At 58.4% G+C, this 26,769-nt stretch overlaps 1 protein-coding gene across 1 annotated transcript in view; it reads right to left on the bottom strand.

Annotated features, from left to right (window-relative positions):
* Positions 1-23,304, bottom strand: part of KSR2 (kinase suppressor of ras 2) — a 77,684-nt gene extending 54,380 nt beyond the window's left edge. The window contains exons 1-4 of the mRNA XM_059827898.1: positions 23,251-23,304; positions 22,945-23,085; positions 21,951-22,101; positions 13,683-14,187 (exon numbers count right to left, since the gene is read on the bottom strand). Of these exons, the coding sequence (XP_059683881.1) occupies positions 13,683-14,187; positions 21,951-22,101; positions 22,945-23,085; positions 23,251-23,304 (851 nt within the window). The remainder of the gene's footprint in view (positions 1-13,682; positions 14,188-21,950; positions 22,102-22,944; positions 23,086-23,250) is intronic.
* Positions 23,305-26,769: the final 3,465 nt, after the last annotated feature.

Raw genomic sequence — 26,769 nt, 5'->3', positions numbered from 1 at the left:
TTCATCAGAAACGAAATGCTGCAGAGCAGGGGGGTACGAGGCACCCACCTCTCGCTTACCAGCCCATTTTTTCCGCCTGCCTTGCTCTGTGACAAGCACCAGCCATCACTTCGGTGGGTCAGATGGGCCCGAAGCAGTGCACACATCTGAAAGATTTGCAACGCAGACCGACACCGACAGCTCGCAGGGGCTGGGCTGCAGGTTTCTGGCACTGCTAACTGAGCCTTGCTGGCTCAGCCGCTCCCACCCTGGCCACGCAAGGCAGAGAGGAGCATCATCTCTCCTGCCCCAAAGCAGTCGCCGGGAAAGGCGGCTCAGCCCTTTTGGAGGTTTGGAGGATTTGGGGCAGAGAGCCCCGTCCGAGCACGGAGAGTGCAGCGCGGCAGTCACGAAGGACCCTCCTGCCCTCCCAGCAGCGCACGAACGAAGGGCTGGAGGTGGTTTTCTCGCAGGTGAGGCAGTTAGCATCGATGCGCAACTGAATTACAGCCTTTAATTCAACCCGCTGCCTTCAGTTTCTGGTTATAGTGTTAGAATTGGGCAAAACCCCATGGTGGGAGCAGAGAGGGAGGCAAGGGAATCGCGGCACCTCTGCGACAGCAGCGGCTGAGCCCGTCCTGCCGCAGCCCAAGAGGGAAACCCGGAGCGTCCGGCCCCGAAACCAAACCACAGCCGTGCAGCGCCGTGCAACGCCACGAGCTCTGGTACGGTGGAAATCGGGAGAGTATAAACGCAGGCGCTGCTCTCTCTCAAAACTTTCCTCTTTGTGTCCAACAGCTGCTTTCCTGCAAACACCTACCCGCTTATTCGCAGGCACCGGGTGCCATCGCTCTGGTAACGTCAACTAGAGATGCACCCGAGCTCCGACACCCGCTCCTGCCCGCAGGCGAGCCATCCTCCCCGGGGTGGTGCATCTCCCACCGCCCCGGGCCCCAGCAATGCCCAGGGGCATCTGGTCCTGCCAGTCGCTAGGAAATGACCGTGCTGCGCTCCCCAGCCCGCGTTAGCAGAAGAAAATTAAACCGCCCTCTAATAAGTTAATTGTTTCCTCGCACAGGAAAAGCTGCCCCGCTGCCTTTAGGGTGGCTGTAATGACTTCGTTGGGTGCGCTGGGCTCGGGGACGGGGCGGATGATTGCCAGGTCTGACAGAACAACCCTCCCGGCTTGGAGCCCATGGGGGTCCGATGCACCGGCAGCCCGACGGCCGATGTTTGCCATGCCGTGCCCTGCCGGGGGGGGATCTAAGCTGCCTCTGCCCCTAAACCTCCAGTCCTTGAAGCAAATCTGCAAAGCACCAAGGCGAGGAGAAGTCTGGTGGCCCCCAGAGCCAGTCCGACCCCTCCGTCGCTGCCGCTTGATCCCAACGCAGCGGCACAACCACGGCGTTTCTGCCGAAGCCCCCGGTGTGGGCACGGCCCCGGTTCCCCGCGAGCTCGACCCCGGCACTCGGCCCAAAGTGCTTCCTGCAAGGCAGTGATTAGCCACTAATCTCATTTTTTTCCACCCATAAATCAGTTCCAGACCAAATATTTACTGCGAGCATCATTTCCTCGCCAAGCGGGGCTGGTGACAGCTCTCATTATTAGGAAAGATGAGAGATTTTGGACAGAGAGAGATTTTTCCCTCTCCCTGTTTCTTCAGGGAAAAAAAACAAATAATAAATACACACAAACACCACGATCCAACTGTGTGACCAGCGAGGGTCGGCTGCCTGCCTTGCCATGGTCTTGACCCCTTTTCCCTATCCCAAAGGAGGGGGAGCAGGGACCGAAGCCTGGAGAGGAGCGGGATGCTGCAGCAGGAGCGTCCTCACCCATGGCACGTCACAGGGACAGGGTATCCTGCTGCAAGCACCCCAACATTGGGGACAGTGGTGTCCCAGCTGTTAGGGACCCCCCGAGGTGTCCCTGGGGTACTGGTTTGGGGACTGAGAGCAAACCTGCACCTTCACCTCCCCGGGTGCGCAGAAGCGCTCGGTGCTCCCCCAAGCTTTGAGTCCTCCTCGAACAGGCTGAGACGGCAGCTCGCCTCTCCGTGGGAAAGCAGCGCCGGGGCAGGATACGGCCACAGAGCCCACAGCACCCGTGGGGAGCCCGGGAGGAGCTGCAGGGCCAGGGCAAGCACGTGGCTGGGTCACAGAGGACACGGATGTCCCCTCGCTGGCTTCCCCCTGGTTTTGTTCCCGGTTGGCAGCGGGTGTCCGGTCGGGTGGTGGACCCGGGGAGCAAACCCCCACCCCGTCCTCCAGCAAAGGCAGCGGTAAATATTCCGAAAGCTGGAGGAGGACGAGTCCTGCAAGCGGCAGAGGGCACAAACAACGAGCTGCAAAGACATCCCAAGAGGTGACGTGGTCCTTCTGCAAACTCCTCTCGGCGACTCCAAAGCAGCCCCGAGGCCACGGCCACAGATTTGGGGACAAGGCACCCGGGGTGCCAGCGGAGCACAGAGCAAAGCCCTCCCTGCCGTGCAAACCAAGCCCCCTTCGGGGCTGCTTGTGCAAAAAGAGGGTCAAACACCGCCCGCCCTTGCCGCATGGGCTTCGGAGCAGGGGTGCAGGATGAGGCCGGCCATGGGCACCGCGTAAGGGACTTGCTGCCATGGGGGGGGGGCACAGCCCGCCCTCACCAGCCCCCTACACCCGCCCGTTTTGCACTGCAGCATCCCAGAGGGAAACTGGGGTGGTTCCCCTTGGCTTCCACCGGCGGCGCTCCCCCAGCCCGGCCAAGGCCACAGGGCAATAACCATCCCCGTGGGAAGCATCTCCTCGCCCATCAGGGCATCCTCCCCAAGGGATTTGCGGAGGGCTCCGAGGGAGGCATTTTTGGGAATGCTGTTTCATAGAATCATTTAGGTTGGAAAAGACCCTTAAGATCATCGAGTCCAACCATTCAGACCACGCCGTGCCCCTGCACCACTCGTGCTTGTCTCAGCCCACAGAACGAGCACCAGGACAGGGATGATACGCCGCAACCCCCTCCCCATAACCTACCGACAGGAGACGCGGTAAAACTCGGAGAACTCCGGGCTCTTAGAGGGGACGGGCTTTGGCCGGTGACTGTGCCAGCCCGGCGCAGGATGCGGCCACCACCCTTTGGGAGAGACGTGCCCAGGGCTGCACCAACCCAGCCCGGCTGCAAAAACCTTCCCTCCTCCGGAGCACTAAGCCGCTCCTAAATTAGGCTTTTTCCACGCCAGGGTCTCTCGCTTTTCAGGCGGTAAGCGGAGCTAAGGGTGTAAATCCCCCGGCCGGAGGAGGCTATACCTCCTGACCACCGCCAGCCTCAACTTCCAATTCCCGGGAGCGGTTTTGCCCATCTCCGGCCAACGTTTCCATTTTCCCTCATTTACCCAAACCAGCATCGCACGAAGGGGCAAAAGCCTGTGCTGGAAATGCTCCCAGCCTAAACCCGCCAGCACAGCCCGGAGCCCCCAGACCCCACAGCCCGGGGACAGGAGGAGCCCCCTCCTCTACACCAGGCTCCGCCGGGCATCACCCCCTCGCCAGGCTTCCAAACCCAGCAAGGAGAGTGGCAGCAAAAAATGAGATTTTTTTCTTAAAAAACAAGGAGGAACATCAGCTTAATCCAGTTTTCCATAGGGATAAAGCCCCGAGACAGCAGCAGAACCCCCCCAGCCTGGATGGGGGCCAGGCTGGACCTCGCTGCTGGGGATCTCAGACAAACAAGCCCCGGCCGGAGCGGAAGGAAGCGGCAAAGTCCAGCGCACGATGTAAGCCGGGCTCGCTCCGATGCTCGGGGAAGGGGTTGGCTGCGCTAATCCCCCTATTAAGCACCATTTCAGACCTCTCCAGAAGCTGGCGAGTTCTCAGCTGCTGGGCTGGGAGAGGTGGAAAAGGCGAGCGCTCCCCCTAAACCATCCCGGTGATTATACAGAAACGCTGATAGAGAAGCAAACGCGGCAGAAGGGAAAAGGCAGCCCAGCTCTGCAAAGCCGCGGGGCTGCGGAAAGGGCTATTTAGATGGTGGCGATACCTCCCAGTCCCCGGGAAGGACCATTTGCCTCCAGTCACAGCTGAACAACTACCGATATGAGACTCCAGCCCGCGCCGGGGGAGGCTGCGAAGCTCCAGGCACAGGGAGCTAGTTATATACCAGTTGGGTTTTTTATTTTGGGTTTAAAGGGTTTGCGGGGAGCAAAGAGGACCACGCGCAGCACATCTCTAGGCTTGAAGCCCCCCAAAATCTAGGAGACACCCTGGGGTGAGTCCGGCAAGCCCCTGCCACCCCCAGGGATGGCAGGAAAAGTGCCACCGCGGGGACAAGGGCTCCTTTCCTGCCAGATTCAGAGCAGATCCCCAAATCTGAACATCCTGACTATTTTTTTTGTCACCCCGGGAGCCCCAGGTCCCCTCTCCGTGCTCGTCCCAGCCCCATCCCCGCTGCAAAGCCGGGCAGCCCCGGATGCTCTGCAAGCACCAAGCACCCCTCATTGTAGGGGTGCCAGGCTCCCCACCGGCGAGACGGGGCCGGACCCTGCCCCACGCAGCCCTCGGCTCCCCAAACCCTTCCCGAGGTCACCGGTTCTCAGCCATTCCCACATTGTGAGCCCCACGGCTGCTCCTGGACCCACAGACCCTCCCCAGCATCCCATCAGCCCGCTCCGCTCCGGTACCTCTTCCGTCCCCTAACCCTCTGCACGGCCCAAGACAACATCATTTTTATCCCTTGCCTTTCGGGGGGGGACACACCAGACACGGCACCCCCCACCCAAGCCCCCCCGAAAGCAGAGTTCGCAGGAGCATCAGGGTTCGTTTCTGCCGCAGGCTGATGTGGACGCTCGGAAAAGTCGGCACCGTTCCCTGGGAGCAATTCCACGCACAGATAGGTAAATGGCAACTATTAGGGACATAATTTCATGCAAGAATTTGCTAAATATATGATGATGGTTTTCAAATAAAGGAAAAAAAAAAAAATTAGCCCAGTTAGTTTGAAGCGCTTAATGTAAATCTCTTTAGGTGTCAATCCAGCCTGAATGGCTCATCCCCGCCTGCTCTGGGGAATCAGTCAAACGCTTATCACCGGCTTCGGAAAAAAAATAGAGGCTTTCAACAGGCGGTGAAAAACACGAGCAGACACCCAGGACAAAGGGCCCGTCACTCCTTTCAGCCCCAGCGAAGCTCTACGGGCATCGAAGCCCGGCAGGAGGGCAGGGATTGACAGGAGCTTGCGGCATGAGCCGGGATGCGGGGACGGTATGGCTGCTATAGGGTCCCTGCCAGAAAGGTACCCGGCGAGGCTGCGCGGAGCTTTGCTGTGCAAAAGCACGGAGCAGCTGGGATGGCCCCGGGTGATTCACAGGCTGGAAGAGTGGGATGCGCTGGGAAAGAGAGCGCTCGCCAGCAGAAACTGGTGTATGAGGATGAGCACGGGGGAACCTATATGTTACGGGGAGCGGAGGTACAACAGCCGTAGGGCTGTCAGGCCCGCGACGCTCCCAGCGGACGGCTCTGCCCAGGGCTACGGCTGAGCCACGGCCATCCCAAAGAGCATCCCGAAGGGGACTCACCAACCGGTCCCCTGCACCCCGGCGGCGTTCGCTTCTCCATGCTCGCTTCTTAAATAAAAGTTGGAAATCGGGTAAATAACTATCTGCTCTGCAGGTATTTGTTGTCGCTTGCCAAAATTATTGTACTAAAAAAAAATTTAAAAGAGGTTTAAATTTAAAATTTAGCCAAAATAGGTGAGTTGACCCTGCAGCCGACTGCGCCGGACTATGTTTTAGTCACCACTTTGCTCCTCTCCAACACGCTCCAATTTCAACGCGTTTCATTTAAAGGAAGGGAAATAGGGTGGGGGAAAAAAAAAAATCCTCTCATCGGTGTTTCACTTAGCTCTCCGCAAAGGATTAAAGATCGCTGCTGCCTGGCCTGAAGTGCACAGCCTCCGTCAGGATTCAGCCCAGAAGATTTATGGCCTTTTGACTGGCTTAATTGCACGGTATTCTGTATTAAATCAGAGGAAGGAGAAGATAAAGCGTTTCCCCCGCGCCTCGGCCCGTCCGTGCCGGGCAGTCGGCTCCAGCCCGAGCAAGCAGCATCCATGTGCAATGACAAAAAAAAGAGGAAACCCCACAAATTTACTCTTGTATTTGTTAATGCAAGAAGAGCTGCCAGCTTTGCTCCCTTCCTGCTGGGTTCCCACCTTGGCACGTGGCTGGAAAACCCAACTCCTCTCCAGGGATTCCCCAAAACACACAAAAACCACGGCGACTTCCCCGGCCAAGCAGCACCAGCATCCCCAAACCAACAGGTTTGGGGAGTTTGGACCAAAACTACCATGGTTGGAGCCATCACGGCCAGGTCACCTTCCATCCATGAGAATAAACGTACAGCGTCCGTGCCCGGTGCCGTCGCGCATCCCTCCCCGTGCAGCAAGGACTGCTTTAGCATTTTCAGGGTTCAAGGCAAGCACACAGGTAAAGCCAGGGGATTATTTGAACCTGTCTGAACAGATGAAATTTCTTCATTATACACCCAGATCTGAACAAGCTCTATGCAATTCTAACTTGATATTAAAAAAAAACAGAGAATATCCACCAGATGTTACATTTATCCTTCTCATTACCCTAAGAGGCAACAAACCCCTCCTTCTCCGGCCAGAGGAAAAGCAGGTTCTTCATATCAAAGCCTCAACAGTTAAATATTTATCCAAGTGCCTGTCCCCGCTTCCCTGGCTGGCTGAATTTTAAGGTTCAAGTCTTACTGATCTATTATTCTCTTTTCATAGCACAAAGCGTAACTTTTTATTATGGCTGCAAATTAGAAAGCTAGGAAATTCTTTGAAGGGAGCTCGAGCCAAACAGGTTTTTTTCCCTTCCCGGGACTCGTGCACCGACGAGACGGTGCTGCAGGAGGAACGACGCTCAGAGCAGACGCAGGCTGCTGCGTGGAAGGAACTCGAGGAGCTAATTGCCAGGATCCTGAAGCAGGTCCTGTTTCTCATTAAACCCCTTCTGTTTTCTTCGTTTCCACCGTTACGTTTCTTTGAGGGATACACAAGGATGGTGGTGGATGAGCACCACTGGCTGCAGCCAACCAACAATGGTGAGGTTGAGTCTCCTTTTGCCGGAGCCGTTTCCACACCGGTTCAGCCCCGGGGGGTCCCTCGTTTGCACCCAGATGAGTGGGTTCTCCATCCCTAGACAACACAACCTCAGCCAGGCGGGCCAGCTTCGGGCATTTCCCCCCCACCACCACCAAATCGTAGGCTCATAGAATGGTCTGGGTTGGAAGGGACCTTTAAAGGTCACCTAGTCCAACTCCCCTGCCATGAGCAGGGACATCTTCAACTAGATCGGGTTGCTCAGAGCCCTGTCCAACCTGACCTTGAATGTTTCCAGGGATGGGGCATCTACCACCTCTCTGGGCAACCTGTGCCAGGGTTTCACCACCTCATCATAAAAAATTTCCTCCTTACATCTAGTCTGAATCTCCCCTCTTCTAGTTTAGAGCCATTACCCCTTGTCCTGTCGCAACAGGCCCTACTTAAAAGTCTGTCCCCATCTTTCTTATAAGCCCCCTTTAAGCATTGAAAGGCTGCAAGAAGGTCTCCCCAGAGCCTTCTGTTCTCCAGGCTGAACAACCCCAACTCTCTCAGCCTGTCCTCGTAGCAGAGGAACGAGTGGGCTGAAGACCACAGAGCTCTCCATCGGCATAAGACCCCATTTCCCAGCCACCATCACCTCCGTGCTTGCAAAACTCAACTAAGAAAAGGGATGTGATCAACTCAAGCACTTGCCTACACCGCTTGCATTAACATGAGGAGAGCAACGCCCGCATGGCCCAGGCACCCGTGCACACACCTGGACCTGTTTTGGGAAGCAATTCTCAAAAAATTACGGCACCGGAGGGAAAAGCATGGACTGCCCATGGCTGGAAAGCCCTGAGGTGGAGGTTCATTACAGTAACTACAGCTCTGCAAACCTTTCATCTTGGAAGAGACGTGGCGCAATTTTTCTCTGTGGTTAGCTTGCAGGCTGCCTCTGGAACTGAGGTTGCTGACACATGGTGGGCTTGGGCAGCTCTTCAATTGAAAGAGAAAAGTCAGAGCAGTCTCACGACTTTTTGGGAAGCCTACTCTCCCTGCCCTCTCGGTTTTCATTTCGTTATTGCCAAGGAAGCCACCGGAGCGCTTGGCCAACCCATCACCTGCTTGGGCACTGGACTGGCCACAGCAGCGGGTCAGGGGGGGCTTGCAGGATGGTGATGCAACGAGCTCACCAACCTCTTGGGCCACAAAGAAGAGGACAGAGGAGTTGCTTCATGTCTTTCCTGCATAGCTACAGCTGGAAGAGAGAGCTGAGAAGACCTCAAGCATGTCTTCCTACCATGACCAACAGTGGTCAATCCATCTCCCGGTCATCACCCCGGGACGTTGCCCACAGCACCTGCCCTCACCGTGCCCTCCCCTCCCACGTGGACACGGTGGAGGCAGCAAATCAGGCAATGGTGCCGGCAGCAGGAGAGCTCTGCCACCTCTCACACACACACCCCCCCCGAGATGTTAATCCTTATCTAAATTCATAATCACGCTCTCCATTTTCCAAGTGGCAAAAGGAGGCTCAACTTCTCATTAAAGGACACGGTGGAAAGTTTCTCCTCCAAGCATGTTAAAGCTCCTGCTCCTCTTGATGGAATACCACAGCAGTAATTAACATTAATGATGTACCTAAGGAGAACCGCAGCCCAGAGCAGTGGGATAATTGCAGCAGAGAGCCAGTTTGTTACGGAGGCTACCCATCACTGTCAAGACGCGGTGTGCAGACCATACTTTGAGAGAGCTGGAGACAATCCAGGACCAGTGCAAAACTCCACAGCCCTGACTCACCATCAAAGGTACCGAGATTAATCAGAAAGACTATTTGGAAACAGAGAGAGATGCTGCTCGTTTTGCTCTCCAAATTCCCTCATTTCAATGCTCTCCCCCTTGCAGAAGTACCAGGCGGGTCTCTACATTTTCGGACACCATACATGATGAATAACACAACGCTGAAGATGCTGCATATGGGTTATTTGCACGGGTTGGTAGTGTCCCGCTGCATCCACCTGCTCTGCAAACATCAATCTCTTGCTCATCCCCAAAGCCAAGAGCCCACCCGCCTTTCCAAGCCTGGGAAATGTCAGAGAGACACCAGACCCAAGACCTAGTTCGATGCCGCTCTATCAAATCCAGACCACGCAGAATATCAAATAATTGATCTACCTGGTAGAAGCATTGATTGGAATTGGTACAAGGGAAAACATCAGTATTACAAAGGTTGCAGAGCAGCAGAATAAATGACCTATCACTCAGTAGTATTTAAGCCCAGCGTAGATGATGATTAACTCTGAGGGACAGTCTAACCGCAGGCTGCTCGCTGTGGTGGGGACGGTGGAGAAGACCTCTGGTCCTAGGTTTCTGCAAGTCTATGACTCAGTCTTTCACCTCTCTGCCTAGATGCCCCAGGTAGGATCCTGAGCTAGACTTGGCCAAGTACCGCAGGAGATACCCTGTTCTCAGAGGTTTCTCTGTTACGTGGGATGGAAAAAACCAACCCCACAACAGAGAAAGCGTCAAGTTAGAGTTGGTTCAGAGTTGGAAATAATACAAGGGAAAAGGAAAAGAAGAAAATGGGTACGTGCTCTATCACCAGATCAGATGTGAACTTCACGTCTGACTTCATCCATCTGGGATATCCTCATCCTGATTTTGAAAAACTGTACCAAAAAACAACCTCAGCGTCAACAAGGCTAAAGGAACATGACCATCGTAAGGCTTTGGATAAACAGTCTTTTCCACCAGAACACCTAACCCTATCTGCATCCACACCTCAAATGCGACTGCAATGATACAGGATAAGGAGACTTCACTGAAAACTTACCTAAAATAAAGCTGCCTTGAGCTGGAGGAGCCTCCTCCCAGCCCAAACCTGACCTAGGTACACCACAAAAAACTGCATGTCCTCTCCAGCAGCTGCTTCACTTCAGCTCTTGGGAGAGTTCAGCATTTCCTCCAGGCCTCAGCTGTGTCAGGTCACGCTGCTTTAATTCACCATCCATACACCCTGATCCTCCCTCCCCAGCTGCTTGCCAGCGGCTATTCTTTGAAGGCCATGGAGTTCATGAATTTGGCCAGAGGCCAGCGCGGCAAAAGGAACCACAACTGCGACGCGGATGAGGTTTTGGGCTCACCTCCCCTTCGCATGGGTCTAAGGATGAAGACCACCCAAGCACCGCTTTGGGGCAGGACCCCCAGGGCAGATCTTGCCTCCAGTGGGCTATTTTATACGCACCCTTCCAAGGGTTAACACACTCTTGAGCTCACTCTTAACTACCTTGACTTTTGTTCCCCAACTAATGTATTTTTAAGACCTTCCACTCAGAGTTTGGTTTTTTCCTGACTTCTTGCTGATGAATAATCATTAACTATCCGTGAAAGATTTAAATGGCCTGTGGAATTCATGAGGTATTAAATGGGCATTATATTATCAACCACTCTAAATGTTTTGTTTCCGTTTCAAGACCATTCATGAGATGTTTATGGATTGTGGATTTATGGAAGCCAGGGGATCTTTTTAGGAGTAATGTTCCGTACCCCAGAGTTACGGTCAACAGCTGGAGGCTCCGTGCAGGAAAATCTGAGGCTGTAAGCTCAAAAAAATTAACCCTTGCTTCAGAAAATTGCAGCATAGAAAAACGATGGATTAAATCCTAGAAATAAGCTCCGAAAGACAAAACGCAAGCAAACTTATGAGCTGTCGTCAAGAGGCAAGTAGTGGGTGGTGGCCTTGCTCCAGAGAGGACCTGGTCGCTGCTACTGCTCTCCCAGATATACGGTGGCGGTTTACTTTTGTGCCTGCACTGAGATGGAAAAATCCGTGGGGGCAGCCCTGCAGCACCCCGACAGCTTCCCTCCATCAATACTGACCCGCAGCTCATGGGGAGAGAGCTTTTTACTTTTGCCAAGGGCATCCTTGGCTCCCCAGAGCCCATTTCACCCCATCCTGAGGTGGGGCACGCCAGGTGAGGAGATAAATCAGCCTGAGGGACACCAGCCTCCCTCTTGGGAGGGTTTCAGATGGATCCCACCAGAGAGCGGTCTGCAAAGAGGCAGTATGGGGGTAAAGCTAGACCCCAAATCACCCCAGGAGATTCCACCCGGCACTTGGGGTCCCCAGCAGCGTCCCCAGACTATCAGCTCTCCAGGTCTCGCACCTCTTTCCATGCTGGGACATGACACAGGGAACAGAAAGCCACGATCGGAAGCAAACCAAGAGCCCGCTGGCACAGCTAAAACCAGAAGGGGTTGATCAGAGAAGGCTTGAAATCCTTTTTCAGGGATAAGCTCCGTCTCATGTTTGAGGTCAGGAGGAAACCTCCCTCCTCAAGAAAGCACAGAGGACTCGGCCACCGCAGAAGTTACGACACTAAAAAACCAAAAACCTACCCTACAATACATGTGTATTGCACGGACACTGCCATAAAATAAGAATTAGCTGATAACAGCCCCCAAAAGCCACTTTTTTTCTGTGCCAGGCAAAGCGTTAGCTACCGCATTCAGGTTAATAAACAGCTAAAACTTCAGCACGCCTCTGCTAGAGAAAAGGGGAAAAAAGAAGAAGCTGCCTCTTTAATGCACTAATTACTATCCCGAAACGCTAATGGGATTAGCAAGCAGGATTTAGTGGTTGCCTCCTGAAAAATCATTAAGTGCCATTAGAGAAAATTAACCTCCCCGGTTCTCCGAGCGGATTTCGGGAGCCGGGGTCCTTCCGCATCGACACGACGAACCCCCGGTAGGACGCTAGCACAACGGAGCCCTGTTAATATCGGCTCTCTCTTTCCGTTACTAATTCACTAATGGTGAATTAAAGTCGCATCACCCAAGGTGGCCCGGCACTGCTGCGACGGGGAGCACCAGAGATGCTGGGCAAACGAGACGCGGTCGGGCAGGGACCGAAGGAAGGCAGAGACCGATGAAGGAAGAGGGGACGTGACCGTGTTCATGCAAACCCTGTTTACGATTTCCTTCTCCACGCCCTGCCCCGCTCTTTCCCCTTGCAGGAAAGTCAAGGCAACCCGTCCCTGGCTGGCTCGGGGAATCACTGACCGATGGGTTTGCTGGAATAAGGTCCAGACAACCCATGTCCAAACCTCGCCCCACATCCATGTCAGGGTGACCCGGGATGCGCAAGGACCACGCTGGGGACCAAATGGCTTGAGGGAACCAAAGGCAGGCTTTGCCCTCGGTGAGACCCGCTGCGTTAGCGAAGGGTAGAGCTTGGATCGGATGCTGAAACGCAAATAAAAATACGGGAGGAGACAGGCTGCTCGCTAAGGCTTTGCTCCTGCAAACGTGGAGATGCTCGCTGGGGACGGACCAACGTAAATACGACTTTCCGGTGCCTAAGCATGAGGGGGAAGGTGGCCTTACAGGAGGCATCATCCAACTGAAATAAATTCATTTCCAAAAGCTAAAAGCCTTTAGAGACCGAAAGCTCCCAGCCCGCGGGGAGAAGGACAACCGCCCTCATTTCATGTAACGACCCCAGCCCGGTGGCCACCGCAGCCTCGGGGACACGACGGGGCAACAAGTGACAGCACGATGCTGCGGCCACCGGATACATCTGCCACCCCAAACCCCCTCCGGTCTGCCCCTGCCCGAACGGGGGGAGACCAGGGTCTGCCAGCCGGGAGCACCCCACACAGGCAGCGGATTTTAACCCTTCATGTGCCCGAGCCAGACCTGCCTGAGCGTCACGGCTGCCCCCGGGGCTGGGCGGGAGGGTCTGTGCCGGGGTACCCAGGCTTTCCCCTGCTCCCACCACATCCCTCAGGGTACTCTGCCCGGGCTCCTTATTTTCTAAGAAGCCCAAATTTGAGGAGAAGCAGTGCAGTTTGTCCCGGGGCTCCTGTTTTGGGAGGCTAGCAGGGACCAGCCGTGCTTCATCCCGATGCATCCTCGGGGAGAGGAGATGATGCCCCGAGGTGGTCACCGGTCCCCTCTGCCACCCCACGCCAGGGCAGCAGAAGGGCTTTCTGAGCACGGCCACCAAAAAGGCCCAAAGGAGATGGAGAGGGAGAGTGTGGGTGCCGGGGAGCCCTTTCCCGGCACAGCAGCAGCCTCTGCCGGCACCGGAGCCGCAGAGCAAGAGCAGTGGGAAGGAGCCGCGGCATGGCCAGGGACTGAAGGGCCTTCTGCAAACACCAGCAGGGATGGAAAAGGTACTGGGGAGGTCTCCAGAACATAAAGCAAGGTATATAAAATATCCACGTTTCAGGACAATTCTTCCCATCTCGCTCTTGCATGCACTCGCGCCCACGCGCAGCTCTTACAGCCGCGTTGCGCATCCCCGCGCCGCAGCTGCAAAATCCCACCGTCCGGCCCACCCGTGTCACCGGGATCACTCTCCGGCACGCGGGGGCTTTGCCGAGCAGTGGTCCCAAAGCCCCTCAGTGCTTCCCACCCACCCCACGTTCCCAAAATGAGGTCTCAGGAGAGCAAAGCAGACACCGTCCCAGCAGCACGCCTGCTGCCTGCTAGAGCCACGAAGGGCTTTTCTACCTTAAAGCTCAAAAAAAGACACCGAGCCCCAAAATTTAGGGACCAAAGCACTTTTCCAACAGAGCTGGGACAGGGTTCATCACCCCACCGCGCACCGGCACCCCGGGACACCCACTTACTTGGGGGTGTGTGCCTCGTCCACGCGATGCCCCAGCTGGAACTCGTGGGACTTGCTCCGGTGCAGCGCGGTGAAGCCGGGGATGAGATGGATCAGTTTTCGCGACGAGGGCGGGGGCGTCCCGGGGGGCTTCAGTTTATTCCTCCGTCGTACCGGCGGCGTGCCCGGCGGCGTCATCGTGGTCACGATGTTGGGGGTACGCGGAGGGGTGTGAGCGGCGTGTCGCTGGCGTGGGGAGGGCGGCAGGGAGCGGTGGCCGGACTCCACGGGCGGGCAGAGCCCCGGGTGACCCTCCACGGTCAGCCGGTCCACGTGGGTGTACAAGGGTCCGTGGGGCGAGCCCGCGTGGCAGTGATGCTGCCCGCACTTGGGTTGGACCTTGGGGCTCTGCGAGAGGTGCGTCCTGCCCCACTGCCCCGGCTCTGGCTGGCACCCAGGGCTGTTCTCCTTCCCCGGCTCCGTCGTGGGCCACTGGATGGTCCAATCCTGCTTGGAGAGGCTGCCGCCTGCGACAGAGCACACAGACACGGCCATGCGGTGTGGCAGAAGCCACATGGTCCCCGCCCAGCACCGCATCCCCCCCCAGAAACACCAGCGAGAAGCTTCTCCGCATTATGCACGTGCAAAGCCAAGCAAATGCTTTGCAAGGGTTGAGAGGTGCTTTGCCCCCGTGTTTCCCCACCTACTGAGCCCTCCGCCGTCACCCGTCTTCCCAAGACCACCCCAAAAGGCGGGACGGCGATGGGACACCCCTTGCCTGGCCAAGGCTGATGCCCCCGTGTCCCCCCTGCCAAACCCCCCCGTGCCAGCCAGTTGTGCCATTTGCATCAAGGAGGGGGATCGTAACGACGTGGGGCTCCTCTCCGCTTCTAATTATTCATCTCCACCGGTGCAGAGATGAGCAAAGGGCTGTCGGCAGCAACTTCACAGTGCCAAAGCGATGGACCCAATTCCAGGTCCCTTCGCCGACTCCTTTTGATCGCCTCCGCTAAGAAAACCAACATAAAACCGTAATCTCTTTATTTTACAAAGCCTCCTTCCCCATCCCGCTTTTGATTATTAATTGCCTGGCCTCTTCTCTCCCCAGCCTTTTCAAGGGGAACGTTTTCTTTCAAGCTCCAGAGGAAAAGTAAAGGAGGAAAGAGCTTTGGGAATGAAAGCCGGTAGGATTGGGTTGTAAAAAAACCGAAACTCTGGGGTGAAAGTGTGACGAGGAGTTTTCTTGAATCATTCTCCCAAAGCAGAAAATAAAAATAAAGAATGACCAATAAAGCAAGTCCTATCCAGCTGCTTTTAGAGTTGCTTCTCCAGCTGCTACGAAAAGCCCTTTGACCCAGCAAGAAGCTCATAAAAAGTTAACGCCCTTCCTCATATTTTAATTAATTAAGGATAAAATCCTGCTGCAGAAAAGCCTTGCCTCTGCCAGCCACTGCTGCGTCCCCAAAGCCGCCGTGGGCACACACGAGCCCCCTCCTCGCCCAAACAGCCCAGCCCAAGCGGGGACGTGGCAGGTGACAAGTTGGAGCGTGTCACCCCGCTGAGACCCAGCTCTGCACGGGGACGTGTCACCTCCAGCAAGGCCACCCTGCCTACGGGCGCCTGCACCCACGTGCCAGCAAAGCTGGGTGCTCGACCCAATGCCACGTAACTGGGCTGTCTCCTCGTCCCCAAGGCCACTGGTGGCCACCGGTCACCCTGGGTGGTGGCACCCGGCTTCACGCTCAGCCCGGCGCTGGGGAAGGTGCAGCCGTGGCCGTGCACGGGCATAGGTGAGGGAGGACGCAACGCCTTGAAGTAAATCCTCCCGCAAGCCATCGACCCCTCCGGTTAATTAACCCGCACCCAGGGATTTGCACATCGGCATGTATGTATGCAAATCAAGGTGCTCCCCCATTGGTTGCTCTGCATGCATAGATTTACATAACTCAAAACTGCCCGGATGCTGCGGACCCGGCAGCATCCCTGCGCTCCCAACCCCAGCAGTAATTAGCAGCGGTTAACAAAGAAGGAGAGCCAAGGCTGCTTCCCTCGACCCAAAGCTCGGCCGTCACGTCGCCACCACCACCGCTCCCCCCTTCGCTGCCGTCCCCTTCGACGCTCGGCTGTGTCGTAACACGACTGATGCGCTGGAGAGCAAAAATAACCCGTTATGGGGCTGGTGGGTGCGTCAGGGCTAAAAATACCCCGGCTAAGCTGGGGAAATGTATTATTTTCAACACACGGTTGCTTACAGGCGCGCTGCAGGTAGCGGGCACTCCGCTTGACGAGATACGCTTATATGAGAACACGCTTGAAAGCAAAAACAAAAAAAATAACCAAAAAAAATCCCCAAGCTCTTCTTTCTGCAAAGCGTGTTAAACGCTTTCGGCTTTCGCTCCCTCCACCCAGGGCTCCCCCGGGTGTTGCTGCTCTGCCAGAGCCGATTCCCAGCCGGAAAAGCAAGGGAAGAGCTCGCACAAAAGCCAACTCCCCTTTGCCCGGACTTCCCCAGGCTCTGCCTGCCTTGACGGCGCTGCAAAAAAGCTCGTAAAAGCCTATTTTGTTTAGATAGGGAATATTAATTGTATATTGAAATGAGCAGTGGCTACTGCCACCCCTCCGACCCCGCGGGCCACCTCTCCCCTCCCAGGCGCCACCGAGCCCCGGCCACCGGCACAAAGGGGGAGAGAGATGCTCCCCTCGGCCAAATTTGGCTTTCTTAATCCCCCCGGTGCTGTCGCTGCCTCCCCGCTTAGCTCAGCCTCCTTCACTCCAGCCTACTTCATTAGGCAAGAAGCTTTTTCTGAACCACTCCATTAAAATCAACAAGAAAACAAACTCCTGGGAGGAGGCGGAGAGGAGCGCCCACCGTCGGGATGCAGGGAGATGGCTAAACGTCACCAGAAAAGCTGTTTTCCCCGCTGTTCCAAAAGCCAAATAGCAAGCGTTGCTTTGATTTCCTAAAAAAAAAAAGCTGGGGATAATTTGCTCTCTGGGAGCTGGGGGCAGCGGGTCCCGTCCGAAGGAGGAGCCGTACCCGAAGCAGCCCTGCACCCCGACTGCTCCTCGGGGGATGCTGCCATCGCTCTTTTTCCTTCCCCAAAGGCTTCTCCAACCAAACGGAGACGTGCACAAAACCAGAGGAAGATCTGGGCGTGCTTTACAGCGAGGGGAAACCCCCACGGCTGCAGCCGCCTCTCCCGCCACGAGGATGCCGGCGATCGCACCCTCGCCGTGGGGGGCAAAATCAATCCCGGCGGCACCCAGCCCTTCGGCCCCATCGCGCGCCGGGGGCACGGCTCTGCAGGCACGGCGTCACCGGGAGGGCCCGGCTCTGCAAACCTTTACACCTTGGCCAGCACAGCTTCCAAATTTACCCCAGCTGAGGATGCTCACTGCTTTTTTCGTTGCTCATCGCCCTGCCCGACCCCGCGCTGGCCCCAAGCCGCCCGCAGCCCTCCCGGGGCCAGGACGACTCATAAATATTCAGCTCAGGATCATTTCCCCCCCCCCCCGTAGGACAGCTAATAACCTCCACGCATAACTCACTAGTCACACCCCATCAACTCCTCAATCCGCAGCGGCTCGGCTCTTACTTAATATTAAATTAATCCCGCTTCGAGTTCAAAAACTGACGCCTTGGCTGCTAATGAAATACCGCTGCCAAGCGTAAGGTTTCGCAGCCGAGAAAAATCCAATACGGACTTGTTAGCGCAATGAAGCAGGGGTGTAATATAGGGTTGCCGCTATATTTGATAAATAAAACACGCTTTTGGTTTATAAGCTGCTCCGGGGCTTTCCCTGCTGCTGGAGCTGCCCCCAGGATGCTCGGTTTGGGAAGGGGCTCCTTCCCCGCCACCAAACGCCATCCTGGCAAAATTCATCAGTATTTAAGCAATAAACCAGCATCCTGCTTCCTCCCTGCCTCCACCCCAGCCAGAATTGGCCTGGGAAATTAGATGTCTCTAATTAACGACTCAATAAATAGAGATTGATGGAAAAGGTTAATACTGTACCTCATTCCTGCTTTATTAATACTAATCTTGGCTTCTAGAAATCGGCGACTACTGCACTCGTAAAGAAATTACATGATGTTTTAAAGAGGCAGCAACTTGTTCATTAATTATATTTTCAGACTAGGACCGTCTCTTGGTTTACAAGGAGATAAAACGCAGATAAAAAGCCGCGTCCATCACAGCGTGGGACATCTGAGGTTCCTTCTGGAGGGGCTGCCATAACCTGATGGACCTGAGATCCCAGCACTGCATCCCAAGAGATCATCGCTGCCATCCCAAGACACTCTCCAAACCCCCCCACCCAGCACCCAACCATTAAACACCCATCCGGCTCCTCAGGGCCATGCAAACCTCCCGGGCACCCAGCTCCCGGGGTCCAGCCGGGCGTAACACGGCTCCGGAGGGTCGCAAGGATCAAGGCAACACATCTAGCAGGTAATTCCCAGAACCCGCGCGGGAGGGTTGGTGGTGCATCAGGTGGAGGCAACGGGGGACACCGATGGGACCTACGCTTGCCAGGAGCTACAGGAGCCAGGCCAGCTCTCGAAGCCGGCGTAGATCTTTCTTGCCCGAGCTTGCAGACGGGGCAAGGCTGGTGGCCACTCACCAAGAGGTGGAGCCAGCCAGCAGCTCGGCATCCGCTGAAATACAGCGGAGGGATGGCGGGATGGATGGATGGAAGCGGCACGGCATTGCCCTAGTGCACCCCGGATGGGAGAGCTCAGCCCCATCGGTGCTTGGTCCCAGCTGCCCCCAACAGCACGGGGGGACATTGCCAACGTACCAGAAACGTTGTTCTGCCAAGAGAAGGGCGACGGAGCTGGTGAGGGGTCTGGAGCACAAGTCTGATGAGGAGCGGCTGAGGGAGCTGGGGTTGTTTAGCCTGGAGAAGAGGAGGCTGAGGGGAGACCTCATCGCTCTCTACAACTGCCTGAAAGGGGGTTGTGGGGAGGTGGGTGTTGGTCTCTTCTCCCAAGTGACAAGTGACAGGACAAGAGGAAATGGCCTCAAGTTGTGCCAGGGGAGGTTCAGGCTGGATATTAGGAAAAATTCCCTTACTGAGAGAGCGGTGAAGCACTGGCAGAGGCTGCCCAGGGAGGTGGTGGAGTCACCATCACTGGAGGGGTTCAAGGAACGTGTGGACATGGCACTGCGGGACATGGTTTAGTGGGCATGGGGGGGTTGGGGTGATGGTTGGACTTGATGATCTTACAGGTCTTTTCCAACCTCAATGATTCTGTGAATCCCCCATCCCTGCAGCCCACCGGAACGTGCTGCCTGGACCACGGTGTGTCTCAGACCTGGCCCTGAGCGGCTGGATGGGACGATCTGCTCCCACCACCCAACCGCAGCCTGGGGCGGCTAGCGAGCATCTCACCCTGACCCGGCCAAGAGATACCACCGCTCTCACCGCCCCACCTGCAGAAGAGGGGCAGGGGCTGTGCTCCCCCTCTCCCAGGGGGCAAAAATTGGGGGGACTGCTCAGATGGAGCCATTTGACCCGGCAAAGGCTCTTCCAGGCAGGGAAACACCAGCGCAGAGGCAGGGGTCACGCAGCTGTGCTGAATGGGATACAAGGAGACTATCTGCCAACCCAGGTGGAGCTTTCTGCACCCAAATCCTCTGGGAATTCAGGGAGATTTGGTCTCTTCCACTACCTGGAGAGCTCCTGCATCCCTCCTGGCTGGCAGGGGCTCTGTGGTGCCCCAAGCTGCCTGTCCCCTCCCTGTCCCCAAGGCTTGTGCCGTCCATCGGACGATGTGCCCAGGGGTTTCTCCAGCAGCGTGCACACGTGGTGCCGGCACGGCAGGGACCCACACCAACCGGCAACGCTGGGGACCGTTGCACTGCAGAGCCCGAGTCTCCGGCCCTGGCAGAGCAGGAACAGCCACTGCAGCATCTCTGCAACGCCGGAGGGACAAAACAGCAGCCCTCGCTGCAAAGCCCAGCCCGCAGCCCCCCCCCCCCCGGGAGCGGCGCGATGATGGATGGAGTTAAATGGAGCGCTGGAGAAGGCAAATGTGCACGGTGCCTCATCCCGCAGGGACCCAATGGGCCACCAAGCCACAGCCCGCCAGGAGGGCTGGCAGCCCCATCACCTGCCCCATTAAAAAGCAAATCGAGCATCCCGCAGCCCCCCGGTACCCCCCCATCTCTGCCAGCCAGAAACCACCGGAGGGACAGGCGGTGTTTTAGCATCTGCTGAGCCGGAGGCTCACGTGGATTATCCAAAGCACCAGTCGCACCAGGGCACCGGGGAATTCCTTCGGCCGAGCGAGCGGAGGGGCAGGAGGGGGGATGCAGGGGCTGGGCTGAGCCAGCACGGCGCGTAAAGCAGTATTTGTTTGCGAGGGGCTTTAAAAGTCAAAGGTGTTTAAACAAAGAGCAGGCTGAGAGCCTTCCCCGGGCTCCGAGGGAGGCATCGATGCCCTTCCTCAAATAGCGGAGCGACTTAGTGGAAATGCCAAAGGGAAGGAGGGCAGGAGCACAGGCGGGAGCCGGATTTAGGGAGTTAAAGAGCGTGGGGGGACTTGTGCTCCGCAGGAAATGTCAGGCTGGGTTCAGCCATCCCCACCTCACTGCTCCGGCGCAGGGGTGGAAGCGGCTGCTACACCAACCCGGCAGCAGCGTGGGGTGGCAGGGACCCTCTGCCGCCATCCCCCAGCACCGCCATGCCGTTCCACACCACACAGTGCCACGCCACAGCGTGCCACGCCACGCGGGACGCCCAGAGAAACCGCAGTAACCACAGCGGGCGGACGGGGCTGAGACCGCTCCTGGGCAGGAGCTGGGACCCCCTGCCTGGGACGTGTCATGCCAAGCAGCGGTAACGCAGGGACAGCGCTGGTCCCTAAAAGCTGCCCCTTGTTGAAACCACGTCACGTCACCCTCCTCAGCGCCAGCCCTGTCCCCTCCTGTCCCCAGGGGCTGCTTGGACCTGCAAAGCCCAGCCAAAACCCCAGCAGGGCTCATCCCCATCTCCCCCAGCCCCTGGGATGCAGCTATGTTGGAGGACCCCCCAAGAGGGGACAGGGGCCAGACAGTGGGGTCTGGGGTCCCCAAACCCCAGCGGTCTGGCAGGACTGGGGTCCTCCTACAGAAGGGTCCTGTCAGGCCAGGGCTCCCAGCAAGGAGCACAGCTAAACCAGTGCACTACCGTCACCCCAGGCTAGGGCCAGGAAGGGAACCCGTGGGAAGGGGACAGCGGGGGTTTAAACTGTGAAACAGGGTTTCACCGTTCCCCCCCAGTTGCTCCGAAAGGAAACGTCCCCCCCCAACCTCGCCGCTGCCCGTAGGCACCCCACAGGCAGCCCCCTGTGCCGGCAGCGCTCCCCCAAAGCACCGGTTGGGTGGGGAAGAGCGGTGCCAGCAGGATACGGTCCCATCGCGCACGGGGAGCGAGCCTCTCCTCGGGGGGGGCACACATGTAGAAAAGGGCCCCCCCAAACTCTCAGGCCAGACCCTGCCAACAGCAGCCCCAGGAAGGGAACCCTCAGCCCAGGATAGCATCCTTCAGCGAGGCTGGGCTGGCCTGGGACAAGGGGCTGGGGGAGCCGCATCCTGCACAGCCACCCGCTGCATCGCCCCCCACCCTTCCCCAAGGGGGGGCCACCCCGCTGCACCCCCAGCCCCGCTCTGCTCGCAGGTTGGGGCTGAAGCCGGAGCATCTCCCGCTTCCCGCAGCCGCCTCTGCAGCGCGGAGCTCTGCTGCCACCACCCGGGGACCCACCAGCCCAGCACCCGCACCCCAGCACCCACCGGGGTGGCACCCATACACCCACCCCCGGGGGAAGGGGAAGCAGGGCTTGTGCGTGCCCTGGGAAGGGGTTTGGGGCACGGGGTGGGGGGGAGCTCTGCAGCGAGCTGGGGAGCGATGCTGAGTGGCAGGAGCTTGCTGAGTCTCAGGAGTTTGTCCCTGAGTCTGCTGTGCTCCTGCAAGAAAGAGGGGTCGGGGGGGACCCCGTCAGAAACGCCGCATCCTCCTCGGGCAAACCCTCCTTGCAGAGAACTAACAACTCATCACGTCCCAGAGAAGGGAGTCCCCATGCGCTCCCGAGCCACGGGGATGCACCAGAGCAAAGATGTCCCCTGCGAGCAGCGGGTACCCGGCCATTCCCCAGGGATGGAGGAACTCTGCAACCCACGGGGAAGACTCCGCAAGCGCCTCCAAGGCATTAGAGCCGTGCTCCCGGTGTCACCGCAACGGGACGGTGCCACTCACCCCAACCGGCTCGAGGGGACCCGGCCAGCGGGTGCAAGGGCACCCGACTCACCGGACTTGTGGACGCTGCGGAGACAGGAGAGGGAGGCGTTCAGGCGGGCACACTCCTCGCTGTTGGCCCCAAACTTCTCCACGGTCGCACAGACCTGGTCATCGGTCATGTCCAGCAGCTCCTCCAGGCTCAGCTGCCCGGGAGCGATTTCCTGACGGGGAGGAACGGGGCAGGAGTGAGGAGGGAAGAATAAACCATCCCGGAGCATCCTCTAAACCAGCACCCTGGGGCACGCAGCCGTTCCCTCCTGCTGCCCCGTTTGGGTCACAGACCCAAAACCACTCATTTTCCGTCTCAATCCATGTGAAAATCCAGAGGGCACAGCTTGAGCCTCAGCTTTATCTCAAGCTTTTGCACAGTCTGAGGCATATCCAGACCCAACTCAACACTGGCATATCTGGGGCACCGTGAAAACACATGGGGACTGGCAGCTTCGGCACAGGCTTTCCTCCTCCCTGGGGGGGGGCTGTTACAGGAGCACCTTTGGGTGCCATCCCCTTGCTGCACCCATCGCCTCCAGGAGCCCAGGATGTGGCAGAGGGATGCTGTGACCCACCGTGACACCACCACGCTGTGACAGGGACATGGGGGACCCCCGCTCTGGGGGGCAGCACCCATGAGGTCCCCCGGCACCCATCTCCTTCACTGGGAACAGTGGTGGGGTGTCCCCACGGGTGGGTGGAGGAGAGCTGTGGGGTGACCCTGGCCAGCACGTCCCACCACGGGCTTGCAGCATCTTTCCATGCAGTAACCCAACCTGGTCCCTCTGCTTCAGTCTCCCACCCCGTTCCCCACCGCCAGCACCGTCCCCTCCAGCCTGCCCCAGGGCCCAAACACATGGCTTCGAGCCGCTCTCCGTCTCAGAAAAAAACTGTCCCCTTGCCTAGTTTTGCTCAAAGATCCTACAAACCCCTGGGAAAAACACTACTGGAGAGGTTCGGCACCCAAACCCACAGCGGGGCCCTTCCCGCTGCGGTTGATGCCCAGCCCTTACCTCCATCACCTCCTTGCGGATGTCGACGATGCGGAACCAGTGCAGGAGCTGGGGGAAGCCCTCCAGCTTGGCATTGCGCTCCTGCAAGGCCACCTTCCTCTTGCAGGACAGCTGCCGGCTGAAGTACTTGACCAGCTTGCTCTGGAAGAGAAGGCGAAAGCACCGTGGGACCCCCTGCCATGACCCCCCCGCGGCAGGATGGGGACAGGAGAGGGGGGACCGCAGGCAGCTTGGGCTCTGCCCTCCCTCTGCCCCATCCCCAGGGCTCACACAGCCCCTCCCGCCCTCAAAACACCCCCCTGTTACCTTCTGCAAGCCAAGGGCCCCTTCGGCATCAAACTGGGGGTCCAAGGGGGGCATTTCCCCCCCAAAAAAAAGCCCTTTCTCAGCTCCTTTACAGTGATAAACCCTACACGCTTCAGCTCTGGGGTCTTGCTTGGGGGATGGACAGACCTCACCCCGCCACCCCAGGGACCCCGCGGTGGGTGGATGAGGAGAGAGGACAGAGGGGCATCACTTCTCCCACGCACCAACACAAACACCAGCCCCTCCCAGCATCCGAAGGATGCGCTCCCCTCTCTTACGCCCAGACTCGGTGCAAAGGGACCCCCCCCACCCCGAGCATCCCCCATCGGGAGCAGCCGCAGCATCGCACAGTGCCAAAGCCGGGACGTTGGCGTTCGCTCCTTAGCCCCCCCTCACCATCCCATGTCTGCCCCAGCCCTCCTTCCTCCCACCGCTCCTCATCGCCGCGACCACCGCCATCAACCCCTCTTCGCTCAGCCGTGGCCCCATCCCTCCACCGACCATCCCGTCCCCCTCCCACCGCCAAAGACGCCGCGTTAGCAACCGCAGCCTGACAGCTCCCAAAATAAAGACGCTGAGCGACTGGCCTCCTTTCTCAGAAATATAGAGCAGAGCCCAGCTCGCTGGAAACCTGCTGGGATTTCCTGCTCCTGCTTTTCCAGCTGGGTGATTCCCCGCTGCCGGCAGCGCTAGATGGTGCTGTGCCCCTGCCCGCCACCGGCTCCCGCGCACCCCAAAAATAGATGAGCAAAATATGCCATGGTTTGGAATAGAGAGGTGAGGGGAGAAGCCCCATCGCAGCATCGTGAGGGTTGGGAGAGCTTCCCCCTCGCTCCTGGTCCTTTCCCTCGGTGGTGCCCAGCGGGGATGGCCATGGGGCTTGGCATGACGGGATGCATAGGAGCAGAGGGGGGGGACCAGCCATCGTGGTTGGGGTGAGCTGGGTGCACCCCGAAAGGTGCAGAGCAGGGAAAACCAGCCTTCTCCTTGCTGCTTGGGGGGGGGACCAGGCAGCCCAGGCACGGGAGAGGCTGGTGGTCCCCAATCCCCTCGCAAACGGGGAGTCCCCACCGCGATGGCCCACCAGCATCACCACCAGCATCGCCCGGGGCGGGGGACGGCTCTGCCAGGAGTCAGCCACCCCAACCAGGCGCCTTCTCCTGGCGTGGCTAACGGCCACGGAGATGAACTACCGAAAACGGATACCCAGAAGAGAGCCGGGGCTAGCGAAGCGCATGGCCGAGGAGGCTGCGGGGAGCCCCGCGGGGCCGGCAGGACCCGGCAGCGCCCCGACCAGCTGCCAGGTCTGCTTTTTAAGAAAAACCGCTCTCCTAACACAGACCATCGAAACAGGGTCAGCCCCCACCGCGCACCCGAAACACACCCCAGGCCCTCGGAGGGGAAAGAGCAGCAGGCACCTGGAACGCACGCAGGGGCAGCTCCTGCCCCAACTTAAAAAGCCCTCCCCACACACAACCGCAGCATAAGACCAGCAAAAACCCTCCTAAAAAACTCACCTCCAGCCCCACCAGCCTGCTCTTCATCCGTTTCTCTGCCCCCCCCCAAGGCTGAGAGCGCAGGGGGAAGCGGAGGGGATGTCAGAGCCACAACAGCCTCCCCAGTGCTAAAATCGGGGTCCCGGAATGGGGACGGAGCCGGGGACCGGGCAGCACCCCCCACCACCGCACAGAGATGAGCTGGGAACAGGGAAAGGATGGGGGAAGTGGAGGTAATTTAATTTCCAGGCTCCAGGTGGGAGAAATCCACCCCACCCAACCCTTGAGAGAGCGGAGGGGCCATCGTTAGCACAAAGGAGGGCCCAGACGGGACCCCCCCTGCCCCAGGTGTGGGCTGATGCTCTGGCCCATGGGTCTGCACAAGCCGGGGCGGGGGGGGAAGAAGCCCAGCAAACCTCCGCCAAGTGCCAAAGCACTTCTTGTTTTGCTGAGAGCTTCACCGCCGGGGCTGGAAAGGGAAGCGCTTGAGACGGCCCCGTGCCGCGGGGAAAGCCCCGTCCCGTGGCTGCGGAGATGCTCTCGCTCACCCCGAGCCGCTGCTCAGCCCTCCCTGCGCAGGATGGAGCTTTTGCAAACGGGCTAAATGCTGCTCTGCTGCAAAGGCCAGATCCTGCTTTGCGTTCCTGCTGTGGCACAACCCCCCTCAGCTCTTCCATGCCTCAGTTTACCCATCTGGAAAAGGGCAGGGAGACACCCTGGGGTGCTGCGGCTGTGGGTGTGCAAGCGAAGGGGTCAGAACCCCAGCAGCACGGAGAGTGCTCGCTGTTCGGGGGATACGCTGCCGGTCCAACCAGGGATGCTGCCGAGGGGCCGGGGGGGTCCATACACCTTCCCCTGGAGCTGGGGCTCTGTTTTCCCACCCTTTCAAGCGCCTCTCCCCACTCCAGCACTGCGAGGGAGTAAGGGAGGGTGCGATGCTCCGACAAAAGAGGGTAAAGCCACGAGCAGCCCCTTCCCCTTGGCCATGGCGAGGGGCCGGTGGCTCCTGGGTCCCCCCCATCTCCTCCCCAGGCAGAGACCTTGCGCTAAAAAACAAGCCCCCGGCAAGTCCCTGCCACCCCACAGGGATGGGTGCAGGCAGAGGAGGGGTGTCCCCACTCCAAGTCGCTCCCCTGGGCGACCGAGGCGAGGAGCTGGGGTCACCCAGGGCTCGAGCCCCCTCTGCCCCCGCACAAACCCCGCTCCCTTCTCTCCCCTCCGCACCCCGACGGGGATTTCCAGCCTCCTACCATCACCCCAAGCAGGATTTCCCCTTGGCAGACGCTCGCCCCGAAACCCGGCACGGCGGCGAGCGGCTGCACCCCCCGAGCAGGCACTGGGAGCGAAGCAGCCGGTCTCCAAGGAGCGGGAGGGCGGCTGCACCCCCCCGGCATGGCACCCTGCGCCCGCCCTGACGTCAGCCGGGCTGGAGACGGCACCGAGCCCTGCCTGGAGACCGCGGAGAGGCGGCGGAAAATCCACCTGCGGGAGCACGAGGTGAAAGTTAATTAACCTCCTACGGGCTGGGCCATGCACCGCCAACGCCGGCTCCCAGTGAGCCGTCAAGAGGGAGCCCGTGCCTACCGGGATGCCCGTCCCGCTTGGCATGGCGGGATCGGCACGTGTCCACGCCGGATGGCTTCACGCCACGAATCAGAGAGGTTGCTCTGTGCCTCCAAATATTCCCGGCGCAGCGGCTGGCCACGGCGGCTGCTTTCCCACGGCACGTAGCCGCAGCCACAGCAACTATTCCCCGACTCCTACCAAGGGGCTCATTATTCCGGAGACACCTGGAGCACCCTCGGGCTGGGGAATACCTCGCCACGATTCTATTTTCCCTCTCAGGGCTCTTTCCAGGCCCTGCTACGCTCACGTGCCATCTCCGGCTCTGCACATCATTTATTTCAAGCGCTGCTAAACGGTCCCTGGGGCTCTCTCCGGGAGTACAGGGGCCGAAATGGCTCAATCCAGCATCCTGGAGATGCCTGGATCTCCGGGAGGATACAGCCCATCCTCTGCCACC

Source organism: Gavia stellata, chromosome 21 (assembly GCF_030936135.1).
Source record: "Gavia stellata isolate bGavSte3 chromosome 21, bGavSte3.hap2, whole genome shotgun sequence".
Taxonomy (NCBI): domain Eukaryota; kingdom Metazoa; phylum Chordata; class Aves; order Gaviiformes; family Gaviidae; genus Gavia; species Gavia stellata.
This window is presented reverse-complemented; position numbering and strand designations above follow the sequence as displayed.